The 21,303-nt window shown below is 38.2% G+C and overlaps 1 protein-coding gene across 1 annotated transcript in view; it reads right to left on the bottom strand.

Moving 5' to 3' along the window:
* The window catches only part of ctnnbl1 (catenin, beta like 1), a 48,879-nt gene extending 30,951 nt beyond the window's left edge, over positions 1–17,928 (bottom strand). Inside the window, exons 1-10 of the mRNA XM_062392100.1 lie at positions 17,789–17,928; positions 16,531–16,758; positions 13,981–14,087; positions 13,568–13,707; positions 13,026–13,123; positions 11,204–11,297; positions 6,970–7,061; positions 6,058–6,130; positions 4,633–4,691; positions 3,953–4,101 (exon numbers count right to left, since the gene is read on the bottom strand). Of these exons, the coding sequence (XP_062248084.1) occupies positions 3,953–4,101; positions 4,633–4,691; positions 6,058–6,130; positions 6,970–7,061; positions 11,204–11,297; positions 13,026–13,123; positions 13,568–13,707; positions 13,981–14,087; positions 16,531–16,758; positions 17,789–17,818 (1,070 nt within the window). The 5' untranslated portion in view covers positions 17,819–17,928. The remainder of the gene's footprint in view (positions 1–3,952; positions 4,102–4,632; positions 4,692–6,057; positions 6,131–6,969; positions 7,062–11,203; positions 11,298–13,025; positions 13,124–13,567; positions 13,708–13,980; positions 14,088–16,530; positions 16,759–17,788) is intronic.
* Between the last annotated feature and the right edge of the window lie 3,375 nt (positions 17,929–21,303).

Below are 21,303 nucleotides of genomic sequence, written 5' to 3'. Positions count from 1 at the left end.
GGAAAAGATGCTGAAGCCAGGGTTACTTACTGTTATTTCTATATATAGAAAGAACATTCACGTTTCAAATGAAGTGCAAAGACACGATTGAAATAACCATAACCACTGAGTTTTGAGAAAACAATTCTCTTTCAAAGCACGTATTTTTTCACATTTGAACAAAAAAAATGTAAAGTAAATAGTTTTCTCATAATTACATTTTTCTCTTAGGTACACACAAAACTAAAATTGCACAGCGAAGAGCACATAGGCCCAACAGTCCTCTTATATCAAGCTGGACCAAATTGTACACACTCATATATCTCCTTAATGTACCTTTTTTTTAATCTCAAATCATTCATTATTTCCTTGGAAATTATTTGAAGATGTCAAAGAAACAATCTTGCAATGTTTAAGAAAGCGAACAAAATTCCGAGCCCTTAAACAGAATTTAATATGTTACAAAAACACCATAAACGGAACATAATAATCTGTTCACCCTATCCTTTTTGCTAATTCACTGAAGTTCAATGTTGTTCTTTTCTCTTCTCAAGGGCCTATTTTGTCACAAAAACTAATAAGGTTCAGGAGTCATTATGTAAAATCATCTCACTCCAACAGCTGCCACTGTGTCTTGATATTCTCTCGTCGAGCAAACAAACCATAATAAATCCTATTCGCATAAGCTCCACTATCACCCTAGTTTAAATTAGATAAAACAAGCAAACAAATTATGGTGATATAATCTATCACCATAATGAACCTGTAAATATTTGTTCTGACAAACAAGTAAATTGCAACTCAGATACTCATCTGTTTTTCATCATCACAGCACTAACAAGTGGGACCAACCATTTCCTGCACACACATCCCCATTCACACCTCCTCTGAGGAAATGTAGCCGTCTGTCACGGTGTCACTTCCTCCATTCCCACCAATGACAGATGATAGTGTTTATCTCAGAGGAGGGACACATATTTCAGGCGGTTGAGTCTGGTTCTCCAGACAGACACATAACATATGATGGACGGCAGGAGAAGCCGATGGGGAGCTGTACTCTGTGTACTTTCCAAAGGGAAACGGGGCAGTTCAGTTGGTAGGCAGCTGAGTTTACTCAACATCCTGTTGTCGTGAACTGTGCCGTCGTCAATCCAAAATAGAAAGTTGGTTGATTTATTTTAAGTGCTACGGTGAACAAAGATGGCAGCAGGTTTATGATTAGACTTGCATTCTACATGAGACTGAATCATTCAAACATGGGCTCTGGTTAGAGAGTTCGTAAACCTGTTTTAACCCTAAACACCGGCCAAAGCAGAAAACAGTAAGGATCCCTTAAAGTTAGAAAGGATGTGCATTCAAAAAAGTTCATGATACTTTAAATAGTATAAGTAAAGTAAAATAAACTTTTTACAGAGTTTGGTCAGACAAACATTTAGCTCTGCCAAAAATTAATCAAGGCACCAGATGTGAAACTCTGTATGTAGCTCAGAGCTATAAACAAAAGAGGCGGCCTGGTGGGAATTGAAATAGACTTTTTGATGAAAAACCAATATAAGTGTCTCAGTGAGGGAAGATGATTATTTTTTTGTATTCTGTTGCTCACTCTGTTTTTGTTATTTTGCAGCTGCATTGTGTCTTGGTTAGCAGGCAAGAAAAGATCAATCTTCAAAATTATAATGAAACTGCTTTAAACTTTCAAGTTTGATGTTTTAATATTACTTTAACGGGTTTGTGACATCAAGCTGCTGTTAGAATTTTATTTTATTTAATTTTGGATTCTATTGTGTGTTTTGGATTTTTACAAAAATAAGTTTCGCTCAGGCCTTGAAGAGTTTGAAAACAAAATTTGATACGAATTCAATCAAGCCGCCAATTATTTAAACAGAATCAATTCTTTAAAAGTTCACTGAGTGCACAGTAAGAATTCACTAATAGAATAGACATAAATAATGACCCCTGGTATTTAAACTTGTATAATGTGCACACTTGGCCAAACAATTGCAGTCACAAACCGTATTCATGTTAAATATAGCTAAATGTACCAGGGCTACAGCAGCTACAAAGACAACACTTAAAAGATGATGTGTTTGGTCAGTTTGTGCTGCTGTTTTTGATACCAGTCGAGAAGTGCTGATGTAATAATTGTGTTGAATAAAGGCTCAAGAATCTTTCCACTAACACTAAACACAATAAACGATCATCGCTCTCAATCATAAAGTAAATGAAAAAATGTCAAATGATTACTTGACTAAAGATTGAACATTCATTTGCGCCAACTGTTGGAAAAGGCAAACAGTAATGAAAGAAGGACTGTTAACATTACATCACCTTAAAGGTGGATGACTAATGTATGGTAATGGCCGGATAATGTAGGAGACATCCATCACGTGTTTTAGAGGCATTATCAACAAGTGAAATCATACACTGAGGATGAGAGGTGTATAAATCAACCAGTGTCTTATTCCATGTACTATACTCTGTGTATTGTGGAAGTATGAAAATAATTCATACATGAAATTAATCAAGAAAAAACATTTACCTTTGCTGTGAATCAAAACAAACGCACAATTCAACTTTCCCAAAGTCATATCTTGGCTGTTTTCCCCTCCTTTTTTTGTATTTTTCTTACTCTGTTTCCCTGGTGGACGATTTAACACAGCAGCGTTTTTGCATTCCAATAATGAGCTATTGATCGACACCCTAAATCTAGGTGTACAGTGATGTGATTATCAGTGCGGGGGTGGAGAAGCTGAGAGTCGGTTTCATAAAGGCGTGTAAAGTGTCCTCATGAGTCTTTAAGGTTTCGTCTCGGCGTCGGCGCTGGAAATGCGTCGACATCTATATTTTAAATCGACGCATCTTTTTTTTTGATTAATGAATTTACCTTTTCGATTTCTAAAACGTTTTATTTCAATTCATGAAATGACAGATTCAATTTGATTTTTTGGGAGGAAAATTAATCATTTAGCTTAATCGACTAATCTGTAAAATAGCCGGCAGATTAATCGATACAAAACTAGTCGTTAGTGGCAGCCCTACATCAGACAGAAGTGATGGTGTGTGCAGTGCTACTACACCCTGTTATGTTATCAATGGTTAAGTTTTGCCATCATAGAAAGTTCTGCACTGACCTCTAAGGGCAGAGATGTTCTATTAAGTTATCAATACAATATGTTTTGTCAGTGAGAAGTGATGTATTAACATTAAAAAATACAATTTAAAGAGATTCATCTAGACACCGAAATAAAAGGTATATGTAGAGATAGAGAAATATATGTATCTTAATGTGGTGAGGTGCTGTCAGATGCTTTTGTGACTCAGCAGCCTGGCAGCAGAGCAGAGGTATTCCCCCAGAGAAGGTCAAAGTGTCACTGCTGTCAATCAATATGGAAACACATTCCTGGTCAACTACCCTGCTCATACTGACACGTCAAGCTAATTTTAGCTGCTGGAAGACGTCAGGTTGCCATGGCTAGCTCACAGACTCAAAAGGTCTCAATTCCCGCGTTAGATGAGACAAAGTACAAAACGAGGATGTAGCTAAAGGGCCAGGTACATCATAATCGAGCAGGGAGGGGGAGTGAGGTGTTAGTGCTAGCTTCTTATACAATTGATCTATATCTGGATATCTGAAAAAGGAAAAAAGCAAGTTAAGTGTAAATGCAAACAGTGTGTCAAAAAAGTTAGTAGATGTCATGCACTGGCCATCGTGGAATAATATAATTTCATGTAAATTCACATTGACTTGCAGATGGACAGAAAAAACAACATTATCATCCCAAGTATATACTGCAAACATTTTCATTTATACAATAGACCATTTTAGCACAACTTTGTTCTGTTAATAGCAGCATTTGAGCTTCCCACACGGACTGTGGTTTAAAGTAGAAAAACGGCTGCAGTGTGAGTATGGTCTATTGAGTAGACTAGGAGTGAGTCCTAGTTATTACTTTCTTACAGTGCTCAGGCTCACCTAAGCATTAGGTTCATTAGCTGAAGCCCTTCCCCTTTGAGGAAGCGGTCCCGATTGGAAGAAAGCATGAGGCAGGAACACAGAGCATCGAAGAGGTTCTCCATCATCTCCTGCTCCTCTGCAGTGGAAGGGTTGTGACGTTTAAACACCTGAAAGGGGAGCCAGGAGGAGAGAGCAATGAAATAATGAGCATTTTGAAAAGAAACCCAGACGGGCATGGTACTTTTACATGAAAGACTAATTTTTTTAACACACCAACAGTTTCTGAAAGTTTTTTTTTAGAACGATTTTGGTAAAATGAGCCTTTTAAGTGCTCAGGAGCAACACGCTGAGTGTGACACAGTGATTTAACAGATTAGTACAACAATTAAGAGAACAGAGAGAGGAATAGTGTGAGAACATCAGCAGTGTACACCTAAGCTAGGTTATAAATTGTTTTGTACTGTTTTGAACAGCCAAGGCATTTAAAATGTCACAGGTTGCTCAGAAACCCACGAAAAATATCTATGGATGGAGGCTGGGGTTAATTGTTTAGTGTTAGACTGGGACCTAATTTTAAAGACGCCCCTGTTTGAGAAATTACAAAGATTTGCGAGTCCCATGCAAATGAGGCTGAAATGGATGATGGGTTATTAAAAAGAGTAGTGATGGAGCCAACTAAAAATAGAAACAAATCTTACAGATAGTTGCTGCAGCAGCACATCAATGCCATCCATCTCACCCAGTAGTTCTCTGGTATCTGTGTGAGAGAGAAACAAAGTGTGAGAAAGGCTTTGAGATAAAAATAGAGGAAGAGGACAACGAGGGAGAATAAATTGAGATGGTTTAAAGAAAACATACCTTTAAGGAGTAATGGGAAGGACAGAAAAAAGATTTAAGTGGATGGTTGAGGGAAAGTAAAAGATAAATTCAGGGACAATAGCAGGAGGCAGAGGACGGATGCTGACAAACACGAGGGACTTCCAGAGAGAAAATTAGGAAGAATGAGGGCACTGAAAAATATATAGTTATCCATCTAGACCGGTGCATGAAAATGTGCTTAGATTTCCGCACTTAAGTTCTACTTCTTGGTGGTCAAAAGTGAGGGTGAACTGTCTTCATCTCAACATACTGAAATCCTGAATGTTTAAAATCACACACAACTAACTCTGGTTTGCCGCACTGTTTCATACTTTTCCCTAAACAGTGAGATATCCGTAACTAAGAGCAGAATTATATTCAAACAATATGGCGAATCTTCAGGGTCTTAATTAGTCGGGATTAGAAGCGGCTCTCGGTCATAGCAGCAAGTATTTTACATATAAACCCTTCAGAGGGGTGTTTCTTGTCAGATTTGACAGCAGGATGAAATAATTACATTTAAATTAGCACATCAAAAATTCCCCAAATTGTCATTTTCCTAATAGAATTTTTGTGACCCACCAGATTCCTGCTTCAAGACACTGACAGCGCTGTGATATGGAACATTATTAATGGCAGCACGTTTTCTTTCTTTTGTGAATAATATATTTTTATTAGACAGTATTTTGCATTTGAAGGGCAGGAAGAAAATAATGCATGGAGGCAGCACCACGAATGAGTTTGAAATGAAGACAGGGCTCCCGCTGAATATCAATAGGGCAGGTATCATTAATGAGAACCTGTCAAAGGACCTGATAGACCTACAGCCATCTGAGGCTTTACAGGGTTCTAGTGAGGCAGGGAAAGAGTGGAGGCAAAGAGACAAGGAGGGGGGAATAAAAGAAGTGACATGGACAGACTGAAAAATGAGAGGGAGAAAGAATAGAAATAACATGACAGGTGGCATTAAATCAAATAGTAACGGATGAGAAAAGGAGGAAAGAAAGTGAAAGACAAGTAACAACAAGAAACGATAGTGCCAGAGAAGGTCAATGACAAAGAAAGATGATGGGACGCAAAAATTGGGGATGGAAAAGGGGGATGAAGGACAGAAAGGGAACAAGAAAAAAAGCCAATATGGGCAGGAAAAGGGATAGTGAGAAAGAAGAAAAGAAATCGACAGTATGGAGGAAAATTAAAGGAAAGAAAGTTGGACCAAAAATAAATGATGGTGTGTTCGAGGAACCCACCGGCCATTTACTTACTGTCGTTGTTTTGCAGCAGGATGGCCAGGATTTCACTGCAGTACAGCTTGTTAGCATCAAACGGTATCTTTGCCTGAAAGAGACAAAATTCCAATCATCACTCATCCTGAGTACCTCTGTTGTTCATAGTATGAAAAGATTACCATTACGTCTACAACTAAATCAGATTTGTATTAACCATAAACAGAGATTATACTTAATATATTGTATATAATGGTGATATAAAGCAACAATGATTTCTGATCTTTCATTTTCTGGATCCGCTGGGCTACATACAGGTGTTTTTGTAAAAGCTAAAACTTCTTCAGCTGTATCTTCACTGACTTAAAATGAAATAAATGTTGTCATTAGTCATTTCCATACGTAACCTTTTTAATTATTAATATCAAGCCAACAGAGTGATCATATGGTTGAGACAGAAATCTCCAACTAAACTATAATTTGATAATGTCCACCATAAAAACTTCTTATAGAATGAAAATCTGTTTGAAAAAAAAAGATCTTCTTCAAAAAAATCTATGTAAGATAAAATAAAACTCAACATGTCTAACTGGGCATTGGTTAAATCATTATTATAAGATAGTTGCCATTAGTGGTTACGTTTTGGTCTATATGAAATAATAAAACAATCAAAAAAGTTCATTACAATTTTCTACACTGCAATGTATTGTCATGAAATGTTTTGTTCAACCAAAAGTCCAAACCTTACATTTAGTTTAATCAGTTAAATTAAACATTTCCACATTTGAGAAGTTTAAACATACCAATATTAGAAATACTGACTTAGATAATACCTGACACAATTCATCAAAATAGTTGAAATTAATTATCTATTAATCGGCTAATCGATTAAGTGACTGATCGTTGATGCTCTATTGATGACCTAAGCCAATACTCTTGCCACATTCTTACCTTGATTCTCTTGAGCAGCCACTGCATGAGTCCCTGCTGCGCGGCCTCTGCACACAGGCCTGGTCTGAACTCCGCCATATTTTCTACGATTGCTGAAGAAGATATCAAAAATCAGAATTTACTCATCGAGCTGAATCATTGAAAAAATACCAGCTCCAATATCTGATAGAGATTAAATATGTATGGATGCACCAATCTGAACTACTGGAATCGATACGATAAGGATCCTATTAGGAGGATCCGGGAATTAGTTGGTCAATAAACTCTTTTTCTCGGTCACCGTCATTATAGAATTCAGTGTTCACGCACTACTGCTTTAATATGGTCAAAGGCCAATATCAAAGCGTCCTGTCAGTCTCAAGTGAACATATACTGCGCAGACACTGAACAAACACACTTTGAAGGAAGAGAACTGTGAAATGTAGAGGGTTCGTCTGGGATCAGTCCCAGCTTATTCTAATATTGTCATTAGAAAGCCGTTTCTGACACATGATATCTCTATCAGAGCAGACTGCAGCAGAAGGTGACCGACAGAGAGAGAGACTGTGGTGGTGGTGGTGATGATGAAAAGAGAGAGGAATGAGGAACTAGGAGGGATGGAGGGGAGAGAGGAAGAGCAGAAGCAATGAAAAGAGGTGGTGAGACGAGGCAATGATGAGGGATGCGAGGGAGACGGAAGTGAGGGAATGAAGAAATGGCAAGAGCATAAAAAGGGGAGATACTGCAGCATACTGAAACAGATGTTTGAGAAATGTTGGTACGCATATTGATGATGACACCCTCACATTCAGGTCATACCCTGAATTAATAATATTTTGGGAGGCTCTCAAATAGAATTTCAGTAAAACGTGGATCTAAAAGGTGGCACTACTCTGCTACATTGACGTAAGTGCAAAATATTTTCTTCTACTAATACTGTTAAGTGCAGCAATCAAATGCATCCCCTGTAAAGAGGCTTAAACCTGACGCACTAACATAAAATACAATGGCTGAGAAAATAAAAATAAAGTACAACAAATAAAGACATGAACTCTGGAGAATTTCCACAAAACTAGGTCCGGATTTTCTCCAGAGCTTGCCTTTCATATGAATAACACAGCAGGGGATTTTCCACTCAGACCCATTCACAAGAGCAGGAAATTCTACTGAGAATTCAGACAGGAGGTGTTTTTGTTCACTGGATGTCGAAGATGATGAGGGAAGAAGTTACTGACTCAGTTGTTATGTTAATTTTACCGTTGACAACACTACAACAAGCATTTAGACTAACACACAGAGATTCCAACGCAGAAAGAAAGCTACAGCATTTTGGATCCATGTCCAGCAGCAGAGTGACAAGGCCATATTGAAGCATGAGAGACCGATCAGGGAAATGTGCTGGTTGAATGTTTCACAGAAATTTTACAATGAACATTGTTCTGGTGTATGTTCAAATATTAGTCATATATTAGTCATATGACAATATAAGTCATATTTATGATACCAATATCTGAATCCATCAACACATTCTGAATCATTCAAGTGTCTGTTTAATTTCACCTATTCTCTCATGCCTATCTCTCATCATGAGGTTTATTCTTAGCATTACAAATGAAGGAAAAAAGTAGAATTATTTTTGAATATGATAACATCGCTGCTGAAACTATAATATAACAAAGTTGAAATATGGGGGTTGATGAAGATGAAGACCTAGAGAATTACAAAGAAATACAAAATACAAAAAAATCCAATAACGCAACAACTAGAATTAAGGGGTGCAGATGATAAAGAAACTTTGAGGAAAAGCAAGAGAAGAAAAGTTGGAGAGGAAGGGTGCTGAGGGAGAGAGTGGGAGCCCCTTTATCAGTGATTCAAACAGAGCAGACAGACAGCATCCTGGAGGACAGCAGGCTCAGAGCAGAGAGCAGCCAAGGCAGACAAAAGGCTTATTCAAGCTTGGAAAGCTCCCTTGATGATACAAACACACACAAACTCGCAAGTGTGCGCACACACACACACACACGAGCTTGAATAAAGGATGCACAAGCTCTCCTCCCTCGATATAACCCACACTCGAACAGAGGCAAACACACACACACACACACACAAACACCTTAACAACCCTCCTGACACGCGGCCTCAATCTGGCAACAAAGAAAAAAAACATCTCAGTAGACTCAGTGCACACAAAAAGAGCTGAGAGGCAGAAAAGTCGGATTCATGTGAGGCTAAACACAGGGACCGTGACTTCTCAAACTATCTGCTGGCCCATGCCCCCTCGTAGACCTTGAGTCTTCATTTACCGCTGTCAAATCCCCGCTCCAATGGTTCTGACTCTGTAACCTGTATGCTCCACCTTGAGGTCTTAAACCTCTCGGATAAAAAATACAAAACCACCCACGTTTGTTCCAAAAGTGCTTCTTCTTTTCTAAAACATTTAACTGACATCTTCTGTTCGCTGAAAAAGTTTAGGGCACTTGACAGCAGAGGGACACACTGAAACGGCTTAAAGAATACAAATTAACTTTGTCTACGCCCAAGCCCAGGTCCACGAGGACCCCCTGTCACTGCAGCGCCAAGAGCCACAACCCAGCCGCATACACACCTTGGAGGCCTACTTCCCTCTGGAGGAGGTTGTCATGTTTCAAAACTAAATGAGACGAGCTTGATCAGTCAGTCCTGCTCCGAATATGCAAATGTTATTGAGTTTTATCCAAACCTGTCTTTTTTTAAACCATCATTGGAATAGGGCCACAGAGATGTCTGTGAGGTGGAATTTGTCTGAGATTTCTCCCAGATATTTGTCCCACGTTTTGAATATGAATGAATGTACAAAGCTGTGCTGCCACTGTTAGTCCCAGTCTAGGTCTTGTTTTGCTGCTGAGACAAATCGTAGTGTTTTTGAGTCCCTCCAGCTGTGTTTTGTCTTTTAATTTCTATCTACGCCAGTTCTACCTTGTGTAGATTGACATCTACTTGTAAGTTATTCGTGTTATCATGTTAGTAAATTTCTGTTCAGTTTTCTAATATAATAAATAGCATTAAAGAGGATCATAAGAGACCACTTGTCCAACATAGCGCCGCATCAGCGAATCATGTCACTGTTATAATAGTCATGGTGATCGTCAGATTTACTTGCCTTTCTCTAATATGTGATTGCGCTAAACATAAATAATATATAAAGATGGACGACAAGACTGCTCCTACAATGTGAAGCCAAAGTGTCTCCATCACCCCCTAGGGGATGTCTAGCCTCATCCATATTAATGGATTGGACATGGACCATCCTAAAAAGAACTAATAATATTATCTCAAATGATTCTAGTAAAAGTAGTTCTTATAATGCAGTTGTTTGTCTAAGTGTTAATCTTTCTTCTATGTTTGGTTTTAATGAGTTATTTAGTGCTCTAAGTATGGAGTAAAAGGTCATGATTGACAGCTGAGACAGACTGATTGATCGAGTGAATATATCGACGGAACCTTGCTTCCACAGCGCCATCAACCGATCTTTACTGTGCAGTCTCACGCCCCAAAAGTTAAAGATGGCACCGTTACTATCCAAGATATTTTAGCTTTAATGGTGGATAGTGAGAGAAGTGAAGATGTGTGGTTCATCTATACACAGGCTATGGTGCATTCCATTATAATATCAGTGTTACCATTCAACATGTGTGGTTTATAAGTCAGCATCTACAAAGCAAAATCAGATAATTTACTGACAGTTAAGAATTCAAAATCGCTTTCGTACTGATTAGAAACAATAAGCCAAGAAGCAAAAACACAAAAAGCAAGTTGAGCTATTTGCTAGTTGGTTAAAATTATAGATTTTTTTAATCTCATATTCATTTAGGATGCGGTGCAATGAGGCCACATCACACTTGCCAATGAGGTTCTGAGACTTTTGACTTGTATTTACAGCGGCACGAACAATGTGTGGACACCAAACTATGAGGCTATTCTTTAAATGAACTCTTGTGCTTATTGTAACCCTAACATGTCTAATGTAAAACTAACTTCATGTACTTCACTTTCAAATTCAGTCCACAATCAATGAGAAATATAAGGATATCTAGAATTATAAAAAATGTATCCTAGTTTACTGCATTTCTGTCCAGGGATTATGTTGAAGTACACAGAGAGGGTATGGCAATGAGGTTAATGAATGAATACAACTTTATTCATGTGAATGTAAGTTGTCTAAGCATAAACACAAACATGATATTATTTGATTAAGGCTCAGTGTGAATCTCCTTACCGAGTGTGTTGTAGATGCCGTCAGCCTCCTCTTTCACCTGCTCATCCAGTCGCTCCATATTTTGCACCAGCAGGGCCACCACCTGACCCTCCAGCTACAGACAGAAAGAGACGTCAGGGCTGCGTTAAACAATGTTAAAACATGACTTAGGCAGATCCACCAGGGATTAATCCTAGTTTCATCATGTACAATTATCATGTACAATTATAATCACATACATATGATAAAACGCTGTAAAGTAACATTTTTAGTATAACAATTTCCTTCACATGGCATCACGCAAGCCAAATCATCAGGCAGTTACGTGGAGTAAACAAAACATTTGCGAGGCAAATCATAGTGTGTGTTCACTTTAGGAATATACTGGATGAAGCTTTTACAGGTTGCACAGCAGTTTTTATATTTCATCTCAGTTAGTTAACAGCGTGAATCGACTGCTAGATTCCACTCTAGCCAAAGAGTAAGTGTTTAATAAAAGTTTATGTATTGGCCGACTCTCAGACATTTGGGGTCGGCTCTCTGCACCTAACAACACAGGCGTAATCGTCTATTCTCCACTTCTCAATTGTTATAAGTTATTTTATTTATCATCAAAACCAACATTGGATACCTTAACATAAGACTGTGCTGCACAGATTTCATGTTCGTATTGTTTGTGCTGCTTTTATATGCCAATTGTATTCATACATTTGCAAAATAGTATTATGGGAAGTTTTCATTGTAAAACATAAGCTTTATTAGCCAGCAAAAGCCTTCAATATTCAATGTTAATGTTGCATATTTGCTATGGTCTCAGGGCAATATTGTTATTTTTAGAGACAGCCATGAAGGAGGAGGGGCACACCTTTCTTTCCTCCTCTAACAGTATATCAGCACATTATTGTAGTTCGACCTTTGTGTCTGCCGCAAAATGTCAGCAAACATAATGGGCCATCAAAATTTGTCCCTGGCTCATAGAGAGCATGAAAAGCTTAGTGGTGGAAGAAAGAGGGAGAAAGAAAGAAAACTGAGACTGAGTTCAGTAGCGTGCATCTTTGTGCCCCAATTGAACCACAATATGCTTTAAAAGTGAATAGACTATATGATACAACAACATCCGTAAAATGTATTGTATCATGTTACATTCAAAATAGTTTTTTAACATATTCTACATTTACTTGGAATGGTGCCCAATAAAGGGTTTCGAACACCAAGGCGCTAGATTTGATTCACTGGATCTGAATTTCTATTTAGATCTGCACCAAATGGCACACATAATATCAGCTCCCTAAACATGCTTATTTTTTCTACAAGACACATGAATTATTTTCTGAGAAATCCACCAAAGTCTGAAAAACACCATATTACACAATGTTAAAGAAAGAAAATTAAAGAACTCCCCCCTGATCCAGATCCTAACGAAAATGAATTTTTTTTTCCTAACGGATACTACATCCTTCCAACAAGTTTGGTGATAATTCAGTAGTTTCTGTGTAATCATGCTTACTCACAAACAAATAAAAGGACAGGTGAAAACATCCCCATTAACAAAGATAATAATCTGCTTCTCTAGCTGAAAAAAAGCTATATTCTATCAGTTAATATACAGTTTATACAGACACTGGACTGAGGCAGCATCGTTACAACGGCTTGTAGTCCGAAACATTATAACTCAAAATGGCTACATGTTTTTCAGTCAACGAGGGCAGACAGGGCCTCGCTTTTGATTCATTTAGAAAGACAAGGTGATAAATCATCTCTGCCTGGTTTAGGTGTCAGAACCCAGAAACTTAAGTATTGACTCCACAAAGTGCTGCTTCATCAAAATCACCAAAGAACTCACCAGAGCATCTATGAGCACCTCAGCCCCCTCCTCGCTCTCTTGGAGCGTGTCGATGTCTGTCAGCTCCTGCAGCAGGTCCACCACAGCTATGGCAACATGTGGTTCAGGCTAAGGACAATAAGCTGGTGCTGCTTAGTTGCTGGGAACTGGATATCAAGTTAGTGTTGCCCAGCCTGTGCTCGGGATGACCACTGAAAATCGTCAGTACTTTTTGTTTAGTGACCGTTGATGCTTATAATTTTAGCTACAGTACATTGTTCAAACTGAAGTATGTTAATAAAGGAACATGGAAAATTGGAAATTCAAATTTTGGGTCTTACTGTTGTGTTTGAACAATGGCAAAGAGATACAACAAATATGAGGCTGAAGACAAAGTAATTGCTACTAGGATAATTTCATTGGCAGATTAGTTCCTTTCACAACATTTGCTGACCAAAGAAAAAAAATGTAGGATATAATATCTGCAGAATTATTCGCTATAGACAGAACAGATGGATACATTTTGAAAGACTGCCTGGATCTGTCCATTGCTGAAAGGATATCAGTGTTTTCGTGACTGAGGAGGCCCAGCAGCGAGTGGACGGAATTAAGCTCCACCAGCAGATGGTAGAGATCTGGCATCGTGGCGATAACGTGCATTTCCTGTATAATGTCGTTTAGATCCAGCTCAGTTTCCATGAACCTGGTTTAAAAAAAATACATTTTGGTTTGCATGTTAGCCATTACTGTGTTGCAACTAACGTCAAAGTGCCGCACAGGAATGGTTATGACTTTTACAGGTATTATGCCATAACAGAAAGAAACATTTTCTGTTTGGGAACAGCATGGCACAGACTGAAACTGTGTTTAATCATTGGGGGGGAAATAACTATAATATATAAACACATAAAATTAGCTTTATCTTATGCAGTTTGTCATTTATATGGTGATGGACTAGGCCATTTAATGGACTTACTTCTCTGGATTGTCTGGAAACTTAATCCTCAGTTCCTGATTTTTGTATGATCTTTTCTCAAAGGTCAGGATCATTTTCTTCACCGAACTCTCATCCACCAGCTCTGCCTGTTTGATAAGCACATAATGGAAAAGAGGGAAGGGAAAGATATAGAGGGACAGTAAGAAAGAAAAACGGCTTTTATTGGTCATGATGATGGACTTCCATTTGAGCCCATACAGAATCACAGTAATTATGTGAGAGAGCAGAGTACAAGTTTTCTACAATCAGGGAAACCAAGAGAACGCTCTGGAACTCATGATGTCTTAAAAGCCTGTGAAGTGTCTGACAGTTAATGATAGGCTGGGAAATTACAATTGCCTGACATTATGGAACAGAGCAGCACTTTTTTTCTGAGTAGCTCTTGACACAGTGAATATTTTAAAAGGCCACAGTGAGGGATAATAGGAACAGGATAATAGATGTGCACTTTACTAATGCACTACATAACATGGAAACAAAGGTATTGACCAAAAATAATCGCAAAGAAACTTTCCTGCTCCAGATGTTTCTTCATTTTAATGTTTTTTTGTATTCCACTGCCTTTGCAAAGGTCAGGTGTGAATGTTGTTTTTAATGTTTGGACTCAAAAGCCACTCGGGTCAACACAAAAGACAAACTTAAAACTCTGACTCCAACAATCTATCAACAATTTGAACTTAGGGCGTGTTCAGAAAACTTTTTCTGCACACATCTGTGTAGCTCATATCCATCAGTGTTTCCCCTACCATTATATTAGGGGGGCACCCCGCCCCCACAACGGATCTGGCGCTATATATTTTTTTAATATAGCGCCAGATCTCAACACAAGTCATTTAAGCTTACCTTTCCTATAAAACAGGTCTATAGCTTGCTCTTTTATTAAAGGGGACATATTATGAAATTTCCACTTTTGTAGTGCTTCTACACGTTAATTTGGGTATCAGGCATGTCTACCGTCCTAAAAACTCTGGAAAAAAACAACTCCCGGGATTTTTTTGTTGTTCCTCTATGTCAGAAACGATACGCTAGAGTACCTCCAATGGGATTATGACCGAAATAAAAATCATAGTCACACCATGCCCATGTAGGGAGTCTCGCTACATGGCCTTGGACGAGCGAGCTAACTCTAGCACCACCGGCCCGTTTAGCTCGCGAGCTAACGCTAGCTTGTGAGCCCGGCTCCCCTAGCTCCCTAGGGGCTCCCCCCGGCTAGGAGAGCCCGGCTCCCCGGCTAGCGTAAGCTCGCTGCTGCTACCCATCAGACATTTAAGTGGCCGCATAAACAAGGGACCCCAGGGACACCTCTAAACGTTGACTCTACAGTCTGGAAGGATGCTGCTGCTGTGCCAGCTTAAGCTCCCACTGCGGGGCTGCGCTGGGGCGCTGGGGGCACTCAAAACAGGTCAATCGGAGGAGGGCTGTTTTAGACAGGGTAAAAAGCTGCTGTTTTAAACGATCCTTGTGGTATTTTGACCAAAATATGTTAGACATTTCATTAAGATCCCAAAGAACCATATCAACTTTTGGTAAAATGGGCATAGTATGTCCCCTTTAAACAAACTAAATGGCCTTATGTTATTTATATGATGCCATGTCATTTCCGTCTCTACATGGTTGCGCGTTTAGGTTTCTTCTCTGCTCTCTGAATCGCGCAGGGCGGAGTTCCATCCCAATTCGCGCACACACAAACATGTGTGCGCACACACAGGTGAGCACATTCCCCCACCAAAACTAGATGCCTGCATCATACATAATAGAATCATACAGTGGATTTATTATAATCCCCTTAGAATCAGTGTTACACTTTCAGTCACTAACTGAGAAGAGACATGGCAGGAATGCTGTTCTTGTTTCATAACGGAATATAAAAGCATTCCATCACTGTTTTTACATTGTTTAAATGACTAATGGAGAGCAGGGGTGGTAGAGACAGTTTTAAGAAGAGATGGCTTTGATAGATGAATGGCAGAAAAGGAGAGCTCAGTCTTTTTTTCATATTTATGTTGTCTTCACTCTAAACAATCTCCGACAGCTTTAGAATCAATCACAGCTATTTTGTCTCCAAATGGTATTTCCAACCCAATGTGTCGCCCCACGGTTCTGCTTCAAGTGCCTGATATACATAAGAATTTAACAGAAGGATAAATCTTGCTTTGTGTGTAAATAAAATGGATCAATTGTGACTTTTGAACTTTAAACAATATATGGATGAGACTAGGTTGGTTTAGATGACGGAGGATGAATCTCTGCTTGGAAAATCAACTTGAAATCTATCCAGCAGATTCACAGTTAAGACTGATATTTTCTTTGTTCCATCTTGGGTGAACAACTTACTTACAATAGTATAACTGTGAGTGACAGCTATATCTGAGGCATAATATGTGAAAACAAATATTCGTTAACTTTTTGAGATGACAGTGACAAAAAACATTTTACAAAAAAAAGGGTAGTAGGTTATTTTAGAAGAAACATACTTTGCAGAAAAAAGTGACAATTCTATAATAACGCTATAATAATAATCTTGCCCACCTCAGGTTCATCTTCATCCCGGTCCATCAGTTTCTCCAGGATCTTCTTCCTGTCCCCAGTCAGCTCATTAGCGTCCATCCCTGCTTCAATCCCACCTCCTGTTGTGACTTCTCGGTATTTGGCAGAATCCCTGACACTCTGTCCTTTCTGCTGTTTCCCTCCTCGGGAGTCATCTCCTCCTGCTGCTCCTCCATCTTCCTGCCTGAGACGCTTTGCTCCTCTATCAGGCTGTAGGATAAAAGGGGATGGTGAAATTAAATAGTGTGAGCAGGAATTTGGTCTATTCAGAGAAGAAGATGTCTATGGGGAGGCTGCGAGGTCTTGAAATGAAGTGTGGCTTGTGGAATATGGTGTGAAACCAGAAAATAGAATCATACTCTTCCTAAAGCTTGAAACATACAAATTGACCGAATGACATAACTATTAAATGATTATGAAATCACAAAGATAAACAATTGTATTTGATAAGATAAGATAAACATAGTAAATTCACATGTAACGGCAGCAGATAGTTAAAATGAGGTAGGCAAGAGAACACATGAAAGTGTCAAATCGAAAAATATGTGCCCAACTACACAAAATTGGCAAAAACTACTAGAGAAACCAAAAATCTGAGAACACTGCACATTTTACGTTTCTTACTTTTAACATAGTTTCAAATTGCACCTATAATATATCAGCAGAGTAGCCGTACAAAACATGTAAAGAGCCGATTATTAAGAAGATCAGTCCTGTGCCAATTCAATAAACACGTTTCCTCTTATGTTATGATGAGTGTATATCTACAAATATTTAATGTATCAATAATATTGATTGGAATTTGGCACACAACACAAGAGACGTAACTGACAGACAAAGCACGTCCCTCTGAAATGCTTTAGTACTTATCTCAATCCTTTAGTGTGTAAAAATAGTTGAGGCAACACAACTTAGTTACACTCTTAAGTATCGCAGGCTCTCTCTGCAGAAACAGAGCTACCAGTGTAGCTAGCACGCTAACTACGTATGTTGTTTAATGTAAATAACAACTGGACTCAAGTTGTTCAATTCTGAGGTTGCACACAAGGAAAACTTCGTGTTATTCTTTGATGGTTAACTAAAAAACGCGAATTGAAACAACAAAGCACAGCGGGACAATGCTAACGTTTTGCTAACGTTCAGAGGTAAGTGCTAGCAGAGCTGCAGCATGACATCAAATGCATAAGATGAGCTAATGTTAGCTGAGTTCTGACACTGACACGCAGAATGAAAGGTCTACCTGGTAGTTCAGGAGCTCTCCGACATCCATTTGTCACGGTTACAAAACTCAACCGGATGACCGTTTAGTCCGGGTGTTAGGAAACAGAACAGGAGCTAGCAGGCAGCCGTGCGGCTAATAACAAGCTTCCTTGGTACACATGTCTGCCGTAAACTGGGGCTGTTTGTTATCGTCGCGACACGCTGTCGTAAACAAGAATCACTGGTGAGGTTTGATGTCTCTGATGTCAATAAAATTAACCACATCTGTATAAAAAGCTCACGTTTACTTAATGTGGTCTGATTGATTTAACCAGAAATGTTAGTTTAAATTAACAGAACTCTGTAATTCCACATTTTTCTCCTCTCCTGTGCCCAGTTCACTGTTTTCCCTTTTTTATTTTTCTCTTTTTATTAGCTTACTTATTCTCTGACTCACGCATACACACGTCATATATATATCCTTTAATTTCTGTCTTATTTGTACTTGAATAAAAAAGAAAGACGATTAAAATTGTCACCGCTCAGGTCTTATACTATATATGTGCAGCAGACCTGGTGTATAGTATAGCACGGTATAGTATAGTATAGTATAGTTTAGTATAGTATAGGATAGTATAGGATAGTATAGGAAAGTATTGAATTGTGCCTGGTGTTTCTAGACTTGTAAGGACAATGACTGAGCTGTATAATATAATACAACGCAACATTGTAATAAATGTATTGCTTTTCAAAGAATTGTCAACACTACATCAGAAAGATGTTGAATAAAAGTTTTTAGTTTGTTGAGATGTACTGAACTGCATTATAAAATACTAACAGATGTTACATGTTATTCTTTCCTTTGACTGTATTATCTTCTATGCAGCTGTAAATCCACATCACATACATTGTCACACAGCACCCAGCACAGCCCAGCAGGGAAAGGTAAGTACAGATAATATACTTAAGTATAATTTTGTAGTACCTGTACCTGAGGTTGTTTTTGCTGCTTAATTCAACTAATACAGACATAGTTGTAGATATTGTTTGGAAAAGTATAGACAAGGCATTTTATTAGCACATCACATTTCAACAACAAGGCATTTCAAAGTGCTTTACAAAAAATATAAAAGGCACAATGAAAAATTGTTAAAGCTTTAGATTAGATTTAGATGAGTAAACACTTATTTTATATTCACTTTCTGGTAATAGATCCCTTTCACCTAAATCTTGCACAGTGGACCTTTAATACTGTAAAGGATTATTTTATTACACAATACATACAAGCTACATTAACTGTCACTGCTAACACAAAAATATGTTTTTCCCTCAACTAAAATCCTTGAGGCTCACTCACCAATCCAGTCCTCTCATTATACAAATACAATTAGACATGATTTCCTCATCACACCCTGCATAAGAAATCCTGGTCTCAAGGGCTCAATTTTGCTGTATTCACACCAGCAGAGCTCGATATGCCAAGCTGGTTTATTGTTCCAGACAGGCAGAAAATCACCTTTTCAATGAGCATCACTGGGAAATGTATCAGTGGTGCATGGTGAGTAGAGGCCTACATTGCCACTCCAGTCCCTGGCTAGGGATCTGTGACGGTAGAGCAACTAGAAAAAAAACATTCCTAGGGAGCTTGATGTCCTGAACTTACAGGGTGAAAGAGAATAAAAGCAAACAAGGGGAAAGATGGAGAAATGTACATAGAATTCCCAAGCAGACGGCTTCATATGAATACAAAGCTTTCATTGGATGAATTATTAGTAGTTTGTGTTGTTTACAAGGTAAATAATTGAATTTGGTTTATTAATAATAATACCTTTAACAATTTAGTTGAATTTTTCTTATATGTATCCTACCAACGATCTGTGCATTAGATCAGAATAGATCAACATTTCCAAAATTATGAATTAATGCTTTAAAATTAATGCTCAAGGTGAGTTAACAAAAGAAGATGAATATGTCCTTACAGGCTGATAATTAAGTGTATTGTGTTGGTGATGGATTTACAGGAAGATACTGCTTGCTGTGTGAAAACATTGACGATGAGCCACTTCTTCATGAGATGGGCACAGGTCAGGGACTGTAGTGTAATGTTACGTAATAATCATTGTGTGAAAGGTTCAATACGAAAGGTTTCTTTTGAGCAGTTCATAAATAACCATGTACACAGGAAATTCTGACTTAAATATGTCAGAGTAATAACAAAGGTACTTCGCTTTCATAAAATACATCATTTTTCATAGATACACTCAATTTAAGAGCTGGATAACTTTAGACAAATGAGGGTAACTACAATATTAAATATTTTATCTTACATGGATAAAGACAATTAAATGTGCTTTGTTTTAAACTTCAGAACGTCCTCGACCAGACATGAAGTCTGTTATGGAGACTCATGAGTGTTCAGTGTTTAATAAAGTAATACAGATGGATGTATTACCATAATAAATATCAAGAACCTGTTCAAACTATTCTAATGAAATGCCATTTTTTGGGGGTTGAAATTGATATTTGATTGTTTAGTAGTTTCTGATTGGCAGTCAGTCATTAAAACCAAAGCAATTTCAATTCTATGTTATGATATGCTATGCTATGCTATACCGCACTACAAGATCCTTCAGTTTTGGAGTTGGAGTATATGCTTTGCTATACTATGCTATTCAATTTTGTAATATACTATACTACACTATACTACACTATATAAAACTATAATACTCTATACTACTACACAACACTAAGCTGATATTATCTTGATTTGACTTGAAACTGTCAAGCCACCTCCGTGGTCAGGTGAATCCAAAAATCATTTAATGGTATTATGATGATAGAACAAATTTATGTGATAAGTATGTTCAAAACCCCAATCAACAAGCTGGGGAGTCAACATCTGTTGCACATTTTTAACGCAAAAAAAATGAAAAATACAGCTAATTAGCATCCTTAACTGAGTCTGAATGTCTTCCTCTGCTGCAGGTGCTGAAGTGATGACAAATCCTTTTCATGCTACACAATGATTAACACATTTCACAATTCCTGAAGGAGTCGAAAGCTTTTCATACACAAACATGTGCTTAATGACGTCTCCTCATCCAAAATGAAGGATAATTTCCAAGGAAACATACCTTCTTTTTTTTTTTGTGCAAAAGATCAACATAATTGACAAGCTGTGAGGCCTGATTGCATTAAATCACATGAGGCCAGTGTGATTGCATCACACCATGGAGGCTGACATAAGTGTGCTAGAAATTCACAGTGGCGATGCTATTACTGGGGGAGAGGGGGACAGATGATGAGGAGCAGTCGTCTTCATCACCATCCCTTGTCTTAGGTCAAGTGGCGCAATCAAATGATTTTCTCTCCTCTTAAGTATGATTTGAATGATGAATCACATCAACAGAATCATTTTAAAGGCCATTGCTTACTAGCAGGGAATAATTTGCATACAATAGAAATACAAAGCAACTAAAAAAAAAGACAGAGAGAGAGAGAGAGGAAAATTTATGTAGAAACATGTGTGTGTAGAACAGGAGTTAGAGGAGGGGG

The sequence above is a fragment of the Platichthys flesus genome, chromosome 7, assembly GCF_949316205.1.
Source record: "Platichthys flesus chromosome 7, fPlaFle2.1, whole genome shotgun sequence".
In the NCBI taxonomy this organism is placed as follows: Eukaryota; Metazoa; Chordata; class Actinopteri; order Pleuronectiformes; family Pleuronectidae; genus Platichthys; species Platichthys flesus.
This window is presented reverse-complemented; position numbering and strand designations above follow the sequence as displayed.